This window comes from Trichomycterus rosablanca, chromosome 13 (assembly GCF_030014385.1).
Source record: "Trichomycterus rosablanca isolate fTriRos1 chromosome 13, fTriRos1.hap1, whole genome shotgun sequence".
Lineage (NCBI taxonomy): Eukaryota > Metazoa > Chordata > Actinopteri > Siluriformes > Trichomycteridae > Trichomycterus > Trichomycterus rosablanca.
This window is the reverse complement of record NC_086000.1, coordinates 28,821,105-28,841,591: the sequence shown is the minus strand read 5'-3', so window position 1 is coordinate 28,841,591 and position 20,487 is coordinate 28,821,105. Positions and strand designations below refer to the sequence as shown.

At 37.8% G+C, this 20,487-nt stretch overlaps 1 protein-coding gene across 6 annotated transcripts in view; it reads left to right on the top strand.

The window, feature by feature from the left end:
• The window catches only part of smoc1 (SPARC related modular calcium binding 1), an 83,395-nt gene that overhangs the window by 18,336 nt on the left and 44,572 nt on the right, over window positions 1-20,487 (top strand). For 4 of the 6 annotated variants that reach the window (XM_063007085.1, XM_063007084.1, XM_063007082.1 and 1 more), the window contains exons 2-7: window positions 4,088-4,253; window positions 5,089-5,172; window positions 9,592-9,704; window positions 10,092-10,191; window positions 14,619-14,669; window positions 16,633-16,680. In XM_063007085.1, coding sequence (XP_062863155.1) covers window positions 4,088-4,253; window positions 5,089-5,172; window positions 9,592-9,704; window positions 10,092-10,191; window positions 14,619-14,669; window positions 16,633-16,680 — 562 coding nt within the window. The remainder of the gene's footprint in view (window positions 1-4,087; window positions 4,254-5,088; window positions 5,173-9,591; window positions 9,705-10,091; window positions 10,192-14,618; window positions 14,670-16,632; window positions 16,681-20,487) is intronic. The other 2 variants (XM_063007087.1, XM_063007086.1) reach the window with 1 other exon arrangement.

The following is a 20,487-nucleotide window of genomic DNA, read 5'->3' as shown; positions in this document are numbered from 1 at the left end:
GTTTATTTCCAGAAAAAAACACAGCTCAGCTGGTTAAAAAGTTTTCTTGTATCATTTTAGTTATCTTTGTTTTCAACTCTCTAGCCCACATGTGTCAAACTCAAGGCCCGCGGACCAAATCCGGCCCGCCATGTCATTTCATGTGGCCCGCGAGAGCTTAAAAGTCGTATGATTGTTGTGATGGTAAGAGTAGTTACAGAGACGCAATTATAATTTAATGAGACACCTGCGACTTTAAGCGGCAACTGTTGACATCATAGTCATGGCAACTAACTTTGACCTTTGCTAAGAAGTCATGTCACTTTTACGTTTTAGCGGCAAAAGAACACGGGGTAAAATCAGTAGCGTATAAACATCCGATACAGAAACATCGTCTATTAGTAGTAGACATTTATATTCTCAGTGGTTTGAAAATGTTTAGCGAGTATGTTACAGCGCTTCAGTTACGACTTTACCGTAATTCCGTAATTAAATACGGTTGTTACCGTTACTATAGCAATTAGTATTTTTACACAAAATGCTAACTTGTTAGCGCAAGTTACATTTACTACAGCTATGTGCATGTACTGTATAAGTTTTTATTGTTTGTATTTTGTAGTTTTACTTCATTCTAATGCACACAGTGTACAGTTGGGAAGCAAATAAAACCGACGTAACTGTATTTTGGAGGGAGTCTGTCTGCCTGTCTAGCTGAGAAGGGGAAAAAACTCTTAGCAAGGGCAGAACAATTGTCTTAAAATACACTGTAAAATCCTACATAAACTGCATCTCCCACAATGCATGATGATTTTGTGACCTGCAAAGTGATTGCATCCCGCCACTAGATGATGTTGAGAAATATTTACAAATAATTCCAAAATGTACAAGAAGAGAAAATTGAAGCAGAAGGAGGTAATTTAATGAAAGATGGTAAAGTGAATAAAAGTTCTGGTACCGGTATGTCTCCTGAGTTATGAGCCTGTGTCTGTGGTAAAGGAGTACAATATACAGTATAAACACAGAATTTAGCCTCCAAGAAAAACAACAAATTGTCCAAGACATAAAAGGCAGACTGCAATCACAGCAGTATACATTACAATCGGCCCTTTAAGGGCCACCATGATGCAGATGTGGCCCTCAGTGACAATGAGTTTGACACCCCTGTTCTAGCCATATAGAAACATAATTTTTATGTTCTCTTAAATTCCCACATATCAATGGGCTAATCGTCAAATAATTTGAATGGCTGATACATGCTTTTAGTTGCTTTTGGGCCTTTGAATGTGGTGTTTTGTGTCAGCCAGCTTCCAAAGAGTTATGCAACAATTGCAAATCCATAAAAATGTGAAGTATTTTTGGAATTAAACATACTTTACCAAGAGATTAGAATTTAGCTGACTTACGGAATAGTTTTAATGTGTAAAATCAAGGCCTAGGCACACCGCGGTATATTGTGACACATGGGGAGTAGTGTTAATTATGTGTATTAGTGTAACCTGTGTGCTGAGGTTGTGAGTTCACTGCTGTATTTGGCTCCTGCTGATCAACTAGCAGCTGGATAGCAATCCAAAACAAATTAGTCTGCTGTTCACTGCATGAGCCCTCATGAGTGCTGTGTTTTCAGTCCAGTCTTGGACAAAGGCTTGAAAATGTGGTAAAAAGGTATGCTGAAGTATGATAGGTTTAAATGTTTGGGGTGACTACATGTTTTTTTTATTAGCAATCAGAAATATTTAACTTTATAGAAAATAGGAATTCATAACTGAACTGCAGAACTAGATTGTGCTTTAAATGAGGTATTTATCAGTTAAATGTTACAGCAAATGAAATGAAAATAATGAAGTATTTTAGACTCAAACAGAAAACAAGAATCAACTTGACCGGCACTTAATAGTTATAGTATTTATTTATTATTTATTTAATGTCATGTTTTACACACTTTAGTTACATTCATGACAGGACAGGTAGTTATCTATAACACAGGATTAATCAGTTCACAACTTCAATATCAAACACAGTCATGGACAGTTTTGTATCTCCAATTAACCTGGCTGCATGTCTTTGGACTGTGGGAGGAAACCCACACAGGCAAGGAGAGAACATGCAAACTCCATACAGAAAGGATCTGGACCGATCCACCTGGGAATTAAACCCAGGACTTTCTTGCAGTGAGGCGACAGTGCTACCCACTGAGCCACTGTGCTGCCTGGTAATAGTATTTAGGAGTAGCAAGATATTTTGCTAACAATGCCATGTCAGAATTATTCAATCCTAATAGAATATTACTGCTAGTCAGTATGACCTAAAGTTCAGTTACAACATGCTCAAGTTTTCAAGGTGTGTTGCAACCATGGTAAGATCTAAGAAGCTGCTACAAAAGCTGAGAGATCATTTCATTGTATCAAAAGTGTAATGAGATTTCCAAGACCTAGAACATTCCTAGAGACACCACTAGGAGTACTGTCCAGAAGTTCCACATTTATGGCACAGTTCCAAACTCTGGCAAATTAATATTTGTATATGTAATCAAAGTTGAACTTTAAAAATCATGTAAGAAGTAATGTGGTTACTCAGGACATCTTAGTTGTGTTTGGTTAGGAGAGGAGTGATGTGCCATTATTGTCTTTTGAATGATTTATAGTCTTTATGTTGCTGGGTAATTTGCAGCTGGAAATGTTTAGACTGCTTGTTTAACATATGATTCTACATCTGTGTTAGTCTACAGGATTAATAGATGTGTAGTCAGATTAGTAATCGTTCTGGTTTGTTTTGAACGTTCAATACATCACAATTATATGGCGCCATCTAAACACATGATTCATTCAAACCAGCCAGCACAGATGGAACCAGTCTTGCTATTACTGATAATGTCTGTCTGTCTGTCTGTCTGTCTGTCTGTCTGTCTGTCTGTCTGTCTGTCTATCTATCTATCTATCTATCTATCTATCTATCTATCTATCTATCTATCTATCTATCTATCTATCTATCTATCTATCTATCTATCTATCTATCTATCTATCTATCGATCCATGTCCTTGTTACTCCGAACACATCACTCCAGTTCTAAAATCTCTACACTGGCTTCAGGTTAGTTACAGAATATAGTTTAAAGTGCTGCTACTAGTCTATAAATCACTGAACGGTTTCGGCCCAGTAGATCTATTAGATCCATGAACTCAGGTCAGCTAGTTTGTCCAGACTAAACATGGTGAAGCAGCATTTAGCTGTTACGCTGCATATAACTGGAACAGACTGCCAGAAGATATTAGATTTGCCTCAAATGTAGAAATGTTTAAATCCAGGTTAAAAACTTCTCTTTTCCTGTGCCTATGATTGAGCTATACATTTTGCACTCTAGTATTACTGCACTTTAGCCTTGATACTGCCTTTACTTTTTATAAGCTAATTTACTGATTTACTTATTACATATTTTGTATTAGTTTTTCATGTTTTTATTTTTTTTTTTAATTCTAACTGAGGTTATTGTTTAAATGCTTTAAATTTTTCCTTATGTAAATCACTTTGAATTGCCATTGTGTATGAAAGGTACTGTACAAATAAACTTGCCTTGCCTTAATTGGCACAGCAAAAGCCCACACTTAAGCCTCATCAAACATCTGTAAGAGACCTGAGGGTGCTTTGTTGTAGCTTGATAGGATCTGTCATGAGGAATGGAATAAACAACCCAAATCCAGGCATGTAAAGCTTGTACAGACATATGCAAGAAGACTTGCTGCTGTAATTGCTGGCGAAAGGGCTGCTTCATAGTATTAAATAACAAATATATATTATTATATAATTATAATGATTATTGTTGTTTGAAAAACTTCACAAACATTTTCACTTTGACATTATGTGTGAATAAGTGTAAATTGGCAATATTATTCATGTAAAAAGTCATGGGGTCTAAATACTTTTGGAATCACAGAACCACAGAATGAGATCCAAACTGAGAACCAAACTGTCTACTGTTATGAATTCTTAGTTTTTACCCTGTTGGAAGTAATTTAACAACCAATATACAGTATAATACTTGAAAGGCTTAAATTACTATTGAATTTTGTAAGCTTTTGGCTGTGTCACAATACTCTGATTTTTTTGTGTGCAGTGGCTGATTGGAGATCGAGACAGTCACTGTGGGATTACATGCACCAAGAATGCTGGAAAACCAGTGTGTGGATCAGATGGACGCAGTTATGAAACAAACTGTGAGCTGCAGAGGGCAAAATGCAAGGACCACACACTCACACTAGCTTACAGGGGCCGGTGCAAAGGTCAGTTAATGCTCAGCTCAGAACTAACTTATACCTTCACTTAACAATATCTTTATGTTAATAATAATAATAATAATAAAGTGTTTGGGTGGCACAGTGGGAAGGTACGCTAGTCCACTTCCTTGGGATCCAGGGTTTGAATCCCCAGCATTGCTACACTATATGGCCAAAAGTATTTGGACACCTAAACAGCTTGCTGGACATCCCATTTCAAAAACAAATAATACTGAAATAGAGTGACCTCTATGTGATTTTGTCAGCCATAACAACACACTTATCAGAAGGCATCCCATAATACTTCAAAGTATGTCTGTGGGAATTTGTAATCAGTTAGTCAAAAGAGCATTTGTATGGCTGGGCACTGATGTTTGTCAAGAAAACCTCAATTGATGTTCCAGTTCATTCCAAAGCTGTTCAGTGGGGGTAAGTTGCAGGGCGTTGGGACAGGTAGGGGTGGGAATGGGGAGATTAGGGGGATGGCCAAGGCTTCACAATAGAATGGTGTCTTGTCTGGGCATTGTGCCCAGTGATTTTGGGAAACCGGACCCAGTGCGCGACCCTGACCCTGGCCATATAGTGCACATTTTATATATCAACAAAGTGTATTTACAAAAATAAATAAATAAAATTAAAAATAAGAACTAATATTATTGTAAGAATTTATATTATTATACTTATAATTAATTTGGTGTTTTATTTATTTTAGAGTCAGTATTTTTATTTTATTTTGTAGAATTCTATATTTAAAATGTTATTAATCTTTATTTTAGTATACTAGACTGGTTTGGTTTTATCTAATGATTATAGTAAGCCCATTGTTTGTTCTTAATTGCAGGTAAAAACTGGGTACGGATTGATCAGGCACCCATAATTACCCCACCCACAATGGCTTCAGAAAGTAAAGAGTTTGAATTAAAAGGTACTGCAATCTTGATTCTACCGACTCAGCGATTCTTAACAAGTGAAACAGTGCAAATCAGAAATAACCAACAATCCGTGGAGCTGTTTGGATATGGTTTATTTATAAAAAATGGTGATAGGTAGAAAAGATTAGATCCTTATAAAGATAACCAGCTAATGAGAATTTAAAAGACGTGTCCAGCTGTAATCATTAGTTCAGAGGAAATGCAGTCTCCAGACATACAGTGGAATGCATGTAAGTGTTTACAGACAGTGTTAGAGTACTGGATGCTTGTTTTTTAAGCCAGAAAAGGAAGAAAAGACAGGACAACAGATTGTTAGAAGGTAAAAACTTCGCCTTAATATTGTTTTATAGCATACAAATTTTTTTTTAACTCTTTGAAATATTAGATATCTATCACGTTTATATTTAACCATGTTGAGTGAGCAAATTATTTAATCAAGGTAGCTGATTAAAATGTGTACTGTTAATAAATGCCACACACTTTTTATTGGCAAATAATTAACCAAGCCATTGTTAGGAATTAGGTTATGGTTATAATTCATTTATTGTTTAATTGTTTTTTAATTGACAATTAATTGTTCAACAAGTGAGTAAATGTAACAATTTATATATTTTTTCTGAAGACTATTTCTCTTTATTTACACAAACCTGATAATTACAGCATTTTAAATATTATTATTACACAGCAAGAAAAAAAAACATAAACCACATTAAAAACGTGAGGTACGCTGAAGAGAAAAGTCAAGAGATGGTCCAGGACCCTGGAAAATGTGCATTTAGATAACCTATTGAGGATGTACACTATATTGCCAAAAGCATTCATCACCCATCCAAATCATTGATTTGAGGTGTTCCAATCACTTCCATGGCCACATGTGTATAAAACCCAGCACCTAGGCATGCAGACTGCTTCTACAAACATTTGTGAAAGAATCGGTCACTCGTGGTACCGTGATGAGATGCCACCTGTGCAACAAGTCCAGTGGTGAAATTTCCTCGCTACTAAATATTCCACAGTCAACTGTCAGTGGTATTATAACAAAGTGAAAGCGATTGGGAACGACAGCAACTCAGCCACAAAGTGGTATGCCACGTAAAATGACAGAGCTGGTCAGCGGATGCTGAGGCGTATAGTGCGCAGGGGTCACCAACTTTCTGCAGAGTCAATCACTACAGACCTCCAACTTCACGTGGCCTTCAGATTAGCTCAAGAACAGTGTGTAGAGACCTTAATAGAATGGGTTTCCATGGCCGAGCAGCTGCATCCAAGCCTTACATTACCAAGCGCAATGCAAAGCGTCGGATGCAGTGGTGTAAAACACGTCGCCACTGCTCTAGAGTCCAGTGGTGACGTGATTTACACCACTGGATCCGACGCTTTGGAGTGACGAATCACGCTTCTCCATCTGGCAATCCGATGGACGGGTCTGGGTTTGGCGGTTGCCAGGAGAACGGTACTTGTCTGACTGCATTGTGCTAAGTGTAAAGTTTAGTGGAGGGGGGGATTTAGTTGTGGGGTTGCTTTTCAGGAGTTGGGCTCGGCCCCTTAGTTCCAGTGAAAGGAACTCTTAATGCTTCAGCATACCAAGAGATTTTGGACAATTCCATGCTCCCAACTTTGTGGGAAAAGTTTGGGGATGGCCCCTTCCTGTTCCAACATGACTGCGCACCAGTGCACAAAGCAAGGTCCATAAAGACATGGCTGAGCGAGTTTGGTGTGGAAGAACTTGACTGGCCTGCACCTGTTGAGTCCTGACCTCAACCAGATAGAACAACTTTGGGATGAATTAGAGTGGAGACTGTGAGCCAGGCCTTCTCGTCCAACATCGGTGTCTGACCTCACGAATGCACTTCTGCAAGAATGGTCAAAAATTCCCATAAACACACTCCTAAACTTTGTGGAAAGCCTTTCTAAAAGAGTTGAAGCTGTTATAGCTGCAAAGGGTTGGCCGACATCATATTAAACCGTATAGATTAATAATGGGACGTCACTCAAGTTCATATGAGTGTGAAGGCAGACGAGCGAATACTTTTGGCAATATAGTGTAGCTTTTTATCAAGTATTCATTTTGAATCTGGTTATGTTGGTTCTTTGTTTCATTTTGAAGCTGTTTTGTTATTTTGTGCTGGTCACAGACTAGCAGTGGTTGGGTTTCAAACTTTGTTTGTGTAGTTTCATTGCTTACTGCCAAAGGATTTCTTTGTTTCTATGTATATACACAAAAGCACATTTTTGAAGTGCCTCAAAGTTATGTAGTTCATTAGAAGTTGTCATGCTTTTATAATACATAAGCCTTTAAATGTTTACATATGTCTAATAATTTGTGAGCATGTACAGAGGTGAACAGAGACTTGTGTGTTTAACAGTGAAGAAATTATCTACCATTAGGGTACTTACACTCTCTTTCTTTGGGATCGTTCCAGCAATGGGGTCCAAGGTTTATTTGTTGTTTATTAGTTTTTTATGACCCAACACTCAACATTTATTAATGCTAAATGGTTGCACATTGAAATATGTTCATAGTGGCCTTTTCCAAAGTGAAAGAAAGTACTTCTGCTTAACCTAGTAATTAAAAATACAATATATAATATATACAGACAATATACAGTATCATTTTACCAACTGGTTTTGGAGTTGCAAAAAGTATATTTAAATAGCAAACAATTCACAAATTATTATTATTATTATTAGCACACAACTTAGATGTCCAATAGTCCACAATGACAGATTGTCTACAAATGGAGGGACTAGTACTGTTGCTAATTCCAGTAGGAGTTGGAGTCCAGCTAGAAAGTTAGGAGAAATCTGAAGTAGCTACAGAAAATAGTTACTCACTCACTCACTTTCTTCCAATTGCCCGATTGCGTCCAATTGCATCCAATTGCCCGATTGTGTCATGTTTCCTCTGCACTATTGCTGACCCCTGCTCTGATTTGAGGAGAACAAAGCTTACCCACTCCCCCTCCGACACGTGGGCAACAGCCGTATGCATTTTGTCACCTACACTAGACGAGATCAGCTGTGAATCAGCTCTGTGAACGGAGTCCCTATCCGGCTTGATGCCCCACCCCTGTATGAACAACAGGCCAATCATTGTTCATGTGGCCACTCAGTCCAGACCAGTGTGTTTTTACCGCTGCGCCACCATCGCAGGGCAGACACACATACACACACCCATTCACCTATAGGGCAATTCAGTGTCTCCAATTAACCTGACTGCATGTTTTTGGACTGTGGGAGGAAACCGGAGCTCCCGGAGGAAAAACACACGGACACGAGGAGAACACGCAAACTCCGCACAGAAAGGACCCGGACCTGGGGATCGAACCCACGACTTTCTTGCTGTGAGGCGACAGTGCTACCCACTTAGCCACCATTCCGCCCTACAGAAAATACAGTTATCATAATATAAGGGTACCCAGTTCCACAGATTTTTCTTGCAGTGGCACATAGGAAATTTTAGCCAATTCTACAGATTTGTGCAGGTACTTTGCTGTTACCCTTTTAAAACCTTTTAGCTCTTGGTGTAATTTTTGCAGGATGCTTATTCCTTTGGTAAAGGCAGCAATACTGCATTTTTCCAGGCTTGACAGTTTATTTTATTGTAGATTAATACATTTAGGTACATAAAATGCTTTTAAAGCCTTTAGATTTTTTTTTTAATGTTTTATCGGGAAACTGTTCTCATTATGGATTAGTAACAAATAAATAAATAAATAAAAAAGATTTTTACACCTCTAAAACCTGCACCTATAACTGTAGTCCATTAACCGAAACACCTTAGACTAGAGACTAGGGATGTAACGATGCACCACAAGACAGTTAAAAATCTTTCACATGTGTAATGATTCCATATTCACTTTAAACAGCAGAGTGCACTATTCACCTTGCCTGGTTGATGTCACTACAGGATTGCCAGGTTCGGAATTTTTTCAGCCAGATTTATTTATGTGAGGATACTTTCTTTATTTTTGTTATTCATTTATTTATTTAATGTGGGATTTGTTTTAAAATTTTATTTCATTTTTTTACACAAAAAGGGAAATGTGCAGCCGTGTTTTGCATAGTTTGTACCAACCTCAGAAATCATTTTAAAGAGAAATAATAAAAGGAAACTTCGTCATAATTTGTCTTCAATTTCATTTTGTTTAAAAAAAATCGGGAAATCGTATCGTGAACCCAGTATCGTGAACATCCCTACTATAGACTTGTAAACTCTTACAGCCTGGACTGTAAATGCAGAGCTTTTAGTTTACAATTAGATTAATAAAAGTGCATTTTAAGAGTAATTAATGTGCACATCCAGATAATTTAACACTTTTCTTGCAACTGTACAACTGTGCACTATAATAGTATAAACCATTTTTAGGATATGTACACCTTGATAAAGTCCAGCTGTGTGCGTGTTTCAGGCTCTGGCCAGTCGAAATGCTTGATGGAAAGGAGCCAGGCTCTGGAGCAGGCCAAACGTCCACTGGAGTCCATCTTCATCCCGGAGTGCAATGAAGATGGGACGTTTGCCCAGGTGAGTCAGTTCTTTGGTTCACTATGTCCTATCCATTATTTTTAACAATACTGAACATGAATAATGAGACATCTGAGATTCACCTACCACCTTGAGCAGAGGCCAAGAAAGAGGATGCTTTTCTGTGTTTCCATTTGTAGATGAACATTGGAAACACTTTTTAAAAAATTTGATAAAATCACTGCAGAGATCTGCCCCAGTCACAGCCACATATTAAATTATCAGAATGCATGCCAGATTCAAAGTAGCTCCCCATGAATAAGATTTATTGTTTATTCTTCAACCAGAATGTCTAACTTAACATCTTCACTAGGGTTTGAAAACATTTCAGTCAGGAATGTAGATTTTTTCTCTATTCTTATAAGTCTGTTGGTGGTTTTGTTTTAGGTCCAGTGTCACACTCTTACAGGGTACTGCTGGTGTGTTACTACAGACGGAAAACCCATCAGTGGCTCATCAGTGCACAACAAGACCCCGTTGTGCTCAGGTATTCACTGTTTGTGTGTGATGGGTCTTCATATTTAATCATATGTATTCACATTTCATTACTTACAAAATTTATAACTGTAATTATTGATAACTGTGATATGTAGTAATGCCATCTGACCAGTGGTGGACAAAGAACAGCAATACTAAAAATGTAAGTGTTCTTCAGAACAGCAGGATGTTCTAACAGCTGTCTATTAAACAAGCAAAGAATAAACACAGAATGTAATTTGTGAGGCATTCTAAAATGCTCCTGTAAAAAATAATAATAACAATAATAATAATAATAATTATAATATACAGTATTTTATTTGTTTATTATTAGTATTTAACTAATATTATATATAATATTATATATTATTAGTAATATCATATAATACATTATTATTATAACTCTCCGGTCTGGCAAAACACATTTTTCTTAAATATTTTTTTCTATTTTTGCATTTCAAACATATTTTTATTTAATTTTCATTAATTTCATTTATTTGTTTTATTTGTTTCATTAATTAATTAATTTATTTCCAAAATGCTTCTGTTAATAATAATAATAATAATAATAACAACAACAATAATATTAAAAATAATAATATATTTTATTTATTTATTCATTTTATTATTATTATTATTATTATTATTATTATTATTATTATTATTTAACTGTCCTGTCTGGCAAAACACATTAAAAAAAATTTCTAACATATTATATTTTATTCATTGTTTTTCATTTATTTCATTCATTCGTTTCATGTTTATTCCAATTATATATTATGCAATTTATTTATTTGTGTTACTTAATTTTTTTTTTTTTTTCATTTTTCTTCTAATTTTATTGTTTTCAGTTTCTATCTTGAAGCACATGGGCTTGCATATGCTTCCTTTTACACAAGTATAAGCCAGCCACCAAATCTATTCAAAGTGATGTTCAGATGTTCTCAAAAGATAGCTGAATTTACCTGGAAATTTCACTGACTACCCCATTCTAAGTATTTGAAATTGGCCTATTAATTTTATTAATTAAAGAGAAAGGAAGGCTAATTTATAAATACTCTATAATACTTTACCTCTGGAGCACATATAAACCGTATTATATTTAGAACCTACTTATATTGTATGTAATGCCCTCCATATGTTTACTGAACAGTTAGCAATGTTTTATATACACTGATCAGCCATAACATTAAAACCACCTCCTTGTTTCTACACTCACTGTCCATTTTATCAGCTCCACTTACCATGTAGAAGCACTTTGTAGTTCTACAATTACCTACTGTAGTTCATCTATTTCTCTACATACTTTTTTAAACCTGATTTCACCCTATTTAGGTGGTGGATGATTCTCAGCACTGCAGTGACACTGACATGGTGGTGGTGTGTTAGTGTGTGTTGTGCTGGTATGAGTGGATCAGACACAGCAGCGCTGCTGGAGTTTTTAAATACCGTGTCCACTCACTGTCCACTCTATTAGACACTCCGACCTAGTTGGTCCACCTTGTAGATGTAAAGTCAGAGCCGATCGCTCATCTATTGCTGTTGTTTGAGTTGGTCATCTTCTAGACCTTCATCAGTGATCATAGAACGCTGCCCAAGGGGCGCTGTTGGCTGGATATATTTTTGGTTGGTGGACTCCATCAGCATTGTTGTGTCTTATCCACTCATACCAGCACAGCAAACACTAACACACCACCGCCATGTGAGTCACTGCAGTGCTGAGAATGACCCACCACCCAAATAATATCTGCTCTGTAGTGGTCATGGGAGAGTCCTGACCATTAAAGAACAGGGTGAAAGGGGGCTAAAAAAGTATGTAAAGAAACAGATGGACTGCAGTCAGTAATTGTAGAACTACAAAGTTCTCCAACATGGTAAGTGGAGCTGATGAAAAGGACAGTGATTGTAGAAACAAGGGGGTGGTTTTAACGTCATGGCTTGGACAGTGAAGCAAAGAGCAATTCATACATTTACTTACTGGCTAACAACATTAAAGACATCTTAACAAAGTTTGGTGTGGAGATACATTTCGCTACTTATCCAAGTCACCTTCTCAGTCAGAAGGAGTGTTCAGAAGAACTTACTCAGCTTTGTGAACATAGGGGAAAGTAGAGCCAACATCTGCATGTTGTAAGAGGTAGGAGGAAGCTGGACTACACAGTAAAAACCCTCACAGCCACAAAGAAAACATGTAAAACTGCTTACAGACAGTGACTAAGGGCATTAATCAAATCCAGGTATTCAGGACACGTGACAATTTCATCAAGAATACCTACCGAAAAGGACATGTTTGGTCTTTGCTCATGTAGAGTTCCAATATTTTGGAGACTTTGTTTCTGCATCTGTACATTATAACCCTGAGAGCTGCTGGATTGTGTTTGAGCCGTGCTCTGCTCTTTATTTAAGCTTCTCTGATGTTGAACTTTACTTACCACTGTGTTTATTTTATATGTCCTCTGTTTGTGCACTGAATCTTAGACTGATGGAGGCCTCGCAGGAGTTTCTCATACTTTCTTTTCTTTCATGCCCTTCATCTCAGTGCTTCTTTCTTCAGATCTGCTCCCACTATACCCTCAGCACGAATACAAACACACAGCACTTACACATTTTCAATTGCTTTCCAGGGAAGATGCTTGGAATGAAAGTTGCTATTCTTTGTAAAAGTGAATGGAAATACTTTACTGTAATGGCTGTAATTTTCCTACTGAAGATAATTCCTTGGATTTATGCCAGAATCAGATTACACTATCACTGGAACACCTGTTTTCGGGTCTAGTTCCTTTTTTCTTGTTGTTCTGCACTGTGCAGCTAAATGCTGTTTCATACTGACCTTAGCTTTATGAATTCACCAGGCTATTTCACATTGCTGGTTATTTTACCCAATTATAGCCTTATTTACTAAAATCCAAAAGCAAATCGTGCTAATTAGCTTGTGCCTTGTAATAGATTGCATAAATATTGTGTAAATGTCTTGTGAGTGACCTAGAATAACAGGGAATACTTGGATAAATGACATGACATTACAAGGCAGTGGAAAATAACCATTGTACGTTCAGATCTTGATGAGACGTTGTCCATTCTTAACATTTTCTACCACAGTGTGAGTTCTGAAATGCATTTCCTGCACTAAATATTATGTCAAATCTGTAGGCTGTATTACAAGTAGTGTCTTTATTATTTCGACTTTAAGCACATACACTGATCAGCCATAACATTAAAACCACCTCGTTTCTACACTTACTGTCCATTTTATGAGCTCCACTTACCATATAGAAGCACTTTGTAGTTCTACAATTACTGGCTGTAATCCATCTGTTTTTGTACATGCTTTGTTGGCCCCCTTTAATGCTGTTCTTCAATGGTCAGGACTCTCCTAGGACCACTACAGAGCAGGTATTATTTGGGTGGTGGATCATTCTCAGCACTGCAGTGACACTGACATGGTGGTGGTGTGTTAGTGTGTGTTGTGCTGGTATGAGTGGATAAAACACAGTAGCACTGATGGAGTTTTTAAACGTCCACCAACCAAATATATCCAGCCAACAGCGCTCTGTGGGCAGCGTCTGTGACCACTGATGAAGGTCTATAAGATGACCAACTCAAACAGCAGCAATAGATGAGCGATCATAAATGACTTTACATCTACAAGGTGGACCAACAAGGTAGGAGTGTCTAATAGAGTGGACAGTGAGTGGACACGGTATTTAAAAACTCCAGCAGCACTGCTGTGTCTGATCCACTCATACCAGCACAACACACACTAACACACCACCACCATGTCAGTGTCACTGCAGTGCTGAGAATGATCCACCACCTTAATAATACCTGCTCTGTGGTGGTCCTGTGGGGGTCCTGACCATTGAAGAACAGGGTGAAAGTAGGCTAAAAAAGTATGTTAAGAAATAAATGGACTACAGTCAGTAATTGTAGAACTTCAAAGTGCTTCTATATGGTAAGTGGAGCTGATAAAATAGACAGTGAGTGTAGAAACAAGGAGGTGGTTTTAATGTCATGGCTGATCAGTGTATATACTTATACATATGTACAGTAGAATGAATTTGCATATTCCAGCTTGTTTGGTGCCATTGTACCAGGCCCAGCAGTGGCTTCATGGCAGAGCCGGGATTCGTTCCCACAACCTTCTAATTGGTAACCCACAGCTCTACCTACTAGGCTACCACTGTCTTACTGTTAACTACTTTTGTGTTCTTCCGGACCTGACTCTGTGATCTTTCCAAACTGCTTTTTTAATATATTTGTAAAACCTCATGTGTTTAAATAGGCACTAAATCTTAAACTAAGGAGAAATAAGTGCTGACAAAGAGCTATCACCCATACAGCTAACATAGCAAACCATTCTTTAAACATTAAAATGATGGCTACCTGTAACAATAATGAATCATGGCAAAAAGTGAAATATCTTACACACATTTGCAGGAAACTTCCGTGAATATACGGGAACTCATGCTGGGACGAGTGGACTTACAGGTAGTAAAATCCATTCCAAATAGCCTTTTATTTGAATCCCTTTCTGCTTTAAATAGGTGTAACTCTAATTTGGTAAATTCTTGCATGCTAAATCGAATTTGAATTTGAATTAAAATGACAATAAAGTAAATCTTGAATCTTGAATCTTGAATCTTGATCTTGAATCTTGTGCATGCACCTGGGTTACTGTACACTGGCCACTGAACCAAATTAAATATCTTTAAATGTTTTTTCTTCTTCTAATTGTCTTGTATCAGATCATTAGATCTTTTTTTTTATGAAAGAAGTTTTTTAATCTCAGTTATGACTGTACAATCATCAATCATAATTGTTCTTAATTAACATCATTTATATTATTTAATATGAAGTTAATTAATAAAAACACAATGAAGCACCAATAAACCATACACAATGTTGACTAAACACTACTTATTATATTACTAGACCTCTGTCCTGCTGCATGAATAGTAAGCTTTTTACACCGATAAGGCATAACATTATGACCACCTTCCTAGCTGACTGGTCTGTAGCTATGCAGCCCCATACACAACAAACTGTGTTGCACTGTGTATCCTGACACCTTTCTATCAGAACCAGCATTAACTTCTTTAGCAATTTGAGCTACAGTAGCTCCTCTGTTGGATCGGACCTAAAGGGCCAGCCTTCGCTCCCCACGTGCATCAATGAGACCTGGCCCTTAACCCCCCAATTGCTTAAAATCATGTTCAGTAATAAGTATAAGTCGCTTTGGATAAAAGCATCTGCTAAATGCTGAAAATGTAAATGGTGGTTAGAGCTCTGGATTATTTATCAGAAGATCAAGAATTATCTAAGGCAGATGGAATGGTTTTTTTGTCATATATACATATACACCGCCTCCCATGACCCTATCGCCCGTTTACCACTGTTCCTTCCTTGGACCACTTTTAATAGATACTGACCACTGCAGACCGGGAACACCCCACAAGAGCTGCAGTTTTTGAGATGCTCTGACCCAGTCATCTAGCCATCACAATTTGGCCCTTGTCAAACTCGCTCAAATCCTTACGCTTGTCCATTTTTCCTGCATCTAACACATCAACTTTGTTCACTTGCTGCTTTATATATCCCACCCACTAACAGGTGCCATGATGAAGAGATAATAAGTGTTATTTACTTCACCTGTCAGTGGTCATAATGTTATGCTTGGTCGGTGTGTATATGTATATATATATATATATATATATATGGCCAGCAGTGTGTACACTTCTGATGACTTTAGATTTTTCAGCCACATTTATTGCTTACAGGTGCATAAAACAATTATAAAAATGAATTATTTGATTCAAGCATTGTGGCATCCGTTTAAAAAGCCAGCTGTAGCCTAGTGGTTAAGGTACTGGACCAGTGATCAGAGGGTTGCTGGTTCAAGCCCCACCACTGGCCGGTTGCTGCTGTTGGGCCCTTGAGCAAGGCCCTTAACCCTCAATTGCTCAGACTGTATGTAACTGTAATGTAAGTCGCTTTGGATAAAGGCGTCTGCTAAATGCCAAAAAGGTAAATGTAAAAAGGCCATTTTGTGTTGCAGGTGCTTAAGGGCATGGCTTGACATGTTTGGTGCAAAAGAACTCTGGTGGCCTGCACAGAGCCATAAACTATAAAGATAAAGATTCCTTTTGATCTTCTTTGTAATTCATTGGAAAGTTGATCCCAAGCCACAGTCTTCCTATTATCATAACATTAGTGCTTAACTTCACAACTGTGGTTTTCACCAAATGGGCATGAATTCCAACTGAACTGGAGACTTTATAAGTGCGAAAGTATATCAATGCCCATCTTTAACAAGCTTATAGCTCGGTGTTTACATACTTTTGGCCATATATAGTGTGTATTCTTCAGAAAAGTTCAATAATCATGCATGTCTCTTTTACTTACTTATAATCCAGGTAGAGATTTTACAAACATTTGCTGTCGTTTTTTATAGGTTCGGTGACTGATAAACCACCAGGACCCATGGGCTCTGGCAAAAAAGGTGAGTTGAGATCCGCAGAAGCTTTTGAAATTGTTTGTGTTTGAATGTGTGTGAGTGCGCATGTATTTGCATATACAGTTCTTTGTTGAAAGTATTTAAAACACATAATTATGTCCACAAATGTGTTTCACATATACACCAATCAGCCATAACATTAAAACCACCTCCTTGTTTCTACACTCACTGTCCATTTTATCAGCTCCACTTACCATATAGAAGCACTTTGTAGTTCTACAATTACTGACTGTAGTCCATCTTTTTCTCTACATACTTTGTTAGCCCCCTTTCATGGTGTTCTTCTATGGTCAGGACCCCCACAGGACCACCACAGAGCAGGTATCATTTAGGTGGTGGGTCATTCTCAGCACTGCAGTGACACTGACACGGTGGTGGTGTGTTAGTGTGTGTTGTGCTGGTATGAGTGGATAAGACACAGCGGCGCTGATGGAGTTTTTAAACATCTCACTGTCACTGCTGGACTGAGAATAGTCCACCAACCAAAAATATCCAGCCAACAGCGCCACGTGGGCAGCTTCCTGTGACCACTGATGAAGGTCTAGATGATGACCAACTCAAACAGCAGCAATAGATGAGCGATCGTCTCTGACTTTACATCTACAAGGTGGACCAACTAGGTAGGAGTGTCTAATAGAGTGGACAGTGAGTTGACACGGTATTTAAAAACTCCAGTAGCGCTGCTGTGTCTGATCCACTCATACCAGCACAACACACACTAACACACCACCACCATGTCATTGTCACTGCAGTGCTGAGAATGATCCACCACCTAAATAATACCTGCTCTGTGTGGGTCCTTCATCAGCTTTTGTCCATCATCATGACTCATTGCATGTATTTCTTAAAAAATGAACAGATCTTGAATTTGATTTGATGTCTTTAACACACAGAAAAGTTGGGGCAAAATAAGAGTGTTTTAAAACATTCCACAATAAGCGGGTAAATTGTTAACACGTAAGGGAATCATGATTGGGTTTAGGAGGATCCACAGTCTCTTTTAAAGTCTTTACAGGTAGATATGTGTGCTAGACTGATCTGCCAGCAGTCCAGATCTGGCTTCTATTGAAAATGTATGGTGCATCATTAAAAGCAGAATCAGACACCAGCCACTGTGGACTGTTAAGCATCTGAAGTCTCATATGAAGCAAGAATGGGCAGAAATTACACTTAAAAACTGCAAAAATGATTAACATCAGTTACCAAACAATAAAAGTGTAATTTAGTGGAAAGTTGATGTAACACAAAGGTAATCATGCCTCGGTCAACTATTTTTTATTGTAATTTTGTAATTTTCAACATGCAGTTAAGTTGGTAGTGGATTTTCATCACCTAAATAAGATTTAAAAGCATTAACAAATTACAAATTCTTGTTTTTGTTTTTACAATATATCCCAAATTCCCTGGAGATGGTATTCATACTTGTTACTAAGCAGAATGTACTGTTACATAGTACATAGGACTTATTTTTGCTATGTTTGCTAAATGATATTATACAAACAAAAAGCATTTTGTGTATTATATAGGGCTGGCACCGATCCGATACTCTGTAAACCAATCCGATACTCCCAAATCACTGGATCAGATATCGGAAGGAAAAAAAAGGTGTAATCCGATCCGATACTGTTGCTTAGTGTAAATAACACTTAATGTAAATAACACTTAATGTAAATAACACTTAATGTAAATAAGGCCATTGTTTGTGTGTAAAGCAAAAAACACACGAAGATACATTCCAACAGTGCCGTTTATTGCCACTCACTCGGCAACTGCCGTAACAAGACGCATCTTGATGACATCATTAACATGTGCCACTGATCTACAACTCATCTGCAACAGCCATTCAGAAATTAAAACACACTGATCTACCTAAATTTTAGCATTTAAAAAAATCATCTACTACTGCCACATCTAAAAACACTGTTTAAACACAATAAAAATCATCTACTACTGCCACATCTAAAAAAACTGTTTAAACACAATAAAAATGACTTTATAAATAATAAATCGCTCACCCAGCTTGGAGATATCTCACATCCTCAACGAATAATCCATTAGTGTTATGAAATAAAATAAACCACACTGTTTCCAGTTTAGCCACAGATGTCTTCCTCAAGAACCAGCAGGGTTTTTTAATAATCTAAAAACGTGACAGAACTTTAACGGAAAATCTCGACTCTGCGTCACTTCTAATTGGTCCATTGCATTTGATTGACATCCACATCTTCCAATTGTAGACACTTTTGTTTAACAAGCCAAAAATGCTGCAAAATGTTCTGTGTGTAAAAGTTCAAATAAAAACAGCAGTTTTGCAGAAGTGTGATGTTGTAGGTTCTGTATTTATTCCTTTAGAATATTTGTTTCACAGTCTGAGCATTGTTATTTAGATAGCTAGTTTGACCATGGTGCATTGAGACATGTATTATTACTGCTTAGTTGTTTGAAAGGAGAATTGACGATAACGGATTGGTATCGGTATCGGCAGATACTCAATTTGCAATATCGGTTTCGGACATTTCGGACAAAAGTGGTATCGAGCCAGCCCTAATATTATTATTATTATTATTTTGGTATTTGATATGTGGGTAACTAGACACATTAACAGTGACGTCAAAATGGACAATATCTGAATATCAACTTTAAATGTCATTAAATTGTCAGTAGTGTCTGCTCCAGCATGGAGGAGCACTTCAGTATTTAATCCTACTGTAGTCAGCTTGCTACACATTCCCTATTGTACTAGTAGTCTCATCTGTGCTGAGCCTGACGCCAGGCTCGAGTTTGTTTAAGTAGGTACTTCTTGGAACCATAAACAATAAAAATATATTCCTGTTAGCTTTCACAGCTAGCGTGAAGAGTTGACACTGATTAAAGCCTAAATTGAACCTTCCTGCCCTGCTCTCTGCCACGGCACACTGTGAAATCTTAAACCATTCATCCAGATGTTAACAGCAGCCAGGACACAGCCTTTCAGCTTTTACTTTGGGAAAAAAAACCAGGTTGTCATTTATGGACCCGACCCTGGGGTAAGAGTGTGGCCAGAGGTTTAATACACAAAGCCAGAATAGAGTATGACACGAGGGGGGTATACTTTAAGGTATGTTAAAGCTTTTGCCCTGGATCTTGTAACACACTGTTCTGTCCTCTCTGTGTAGTTTACTCTGATAAAGTGGGTATATTGTTATTATAAATTTCAGTTTTAGAAGAACTACCCTAGGGCACACAGGTGGTGCAGTGGTCTGTTATGCTAGCCCACCACAGCTTAACAGTGCTATTTGCTGACCAAGCATCTACACAGACCTGATTGTCTATGTCTGAGGGGGATATGGCTGAAGCCCTGTGATGGATTGCTGGCCTGTCCAGGATATTCCTGCCTTGTTCCCAGTGTTTCTTGGTAAAACCACACCCACTATCACCTTGACCAGGATATTTATGAAAATTCATTCATTCATTCATTCATTTTCTTATCCGCTTATCCAATTAGGGTCGCGGGGGGTTAGAGTAGGGTGCTGGAGCCTATCCCAGCTTTTCAATGGGCGCAAGGCACACAGTAACACCCTGGATGGGACGCCAGTCCATTGCAGGGCAGACACACATACACACACACATACACACACCCATTCACTTATAGGGCAATTCAGTATCTTCAATTAACTTGACTGCATGTTTTTTGACTGTGGGAGGAAACCTGAGCTCCCGGAGGAAACCCACGCAGACACGGGGTGAACATGCAAACTCCAAACAGAAAGGACCCGGACCGCCCCACCTGGGGATGGAAACCAGGACCTTCTT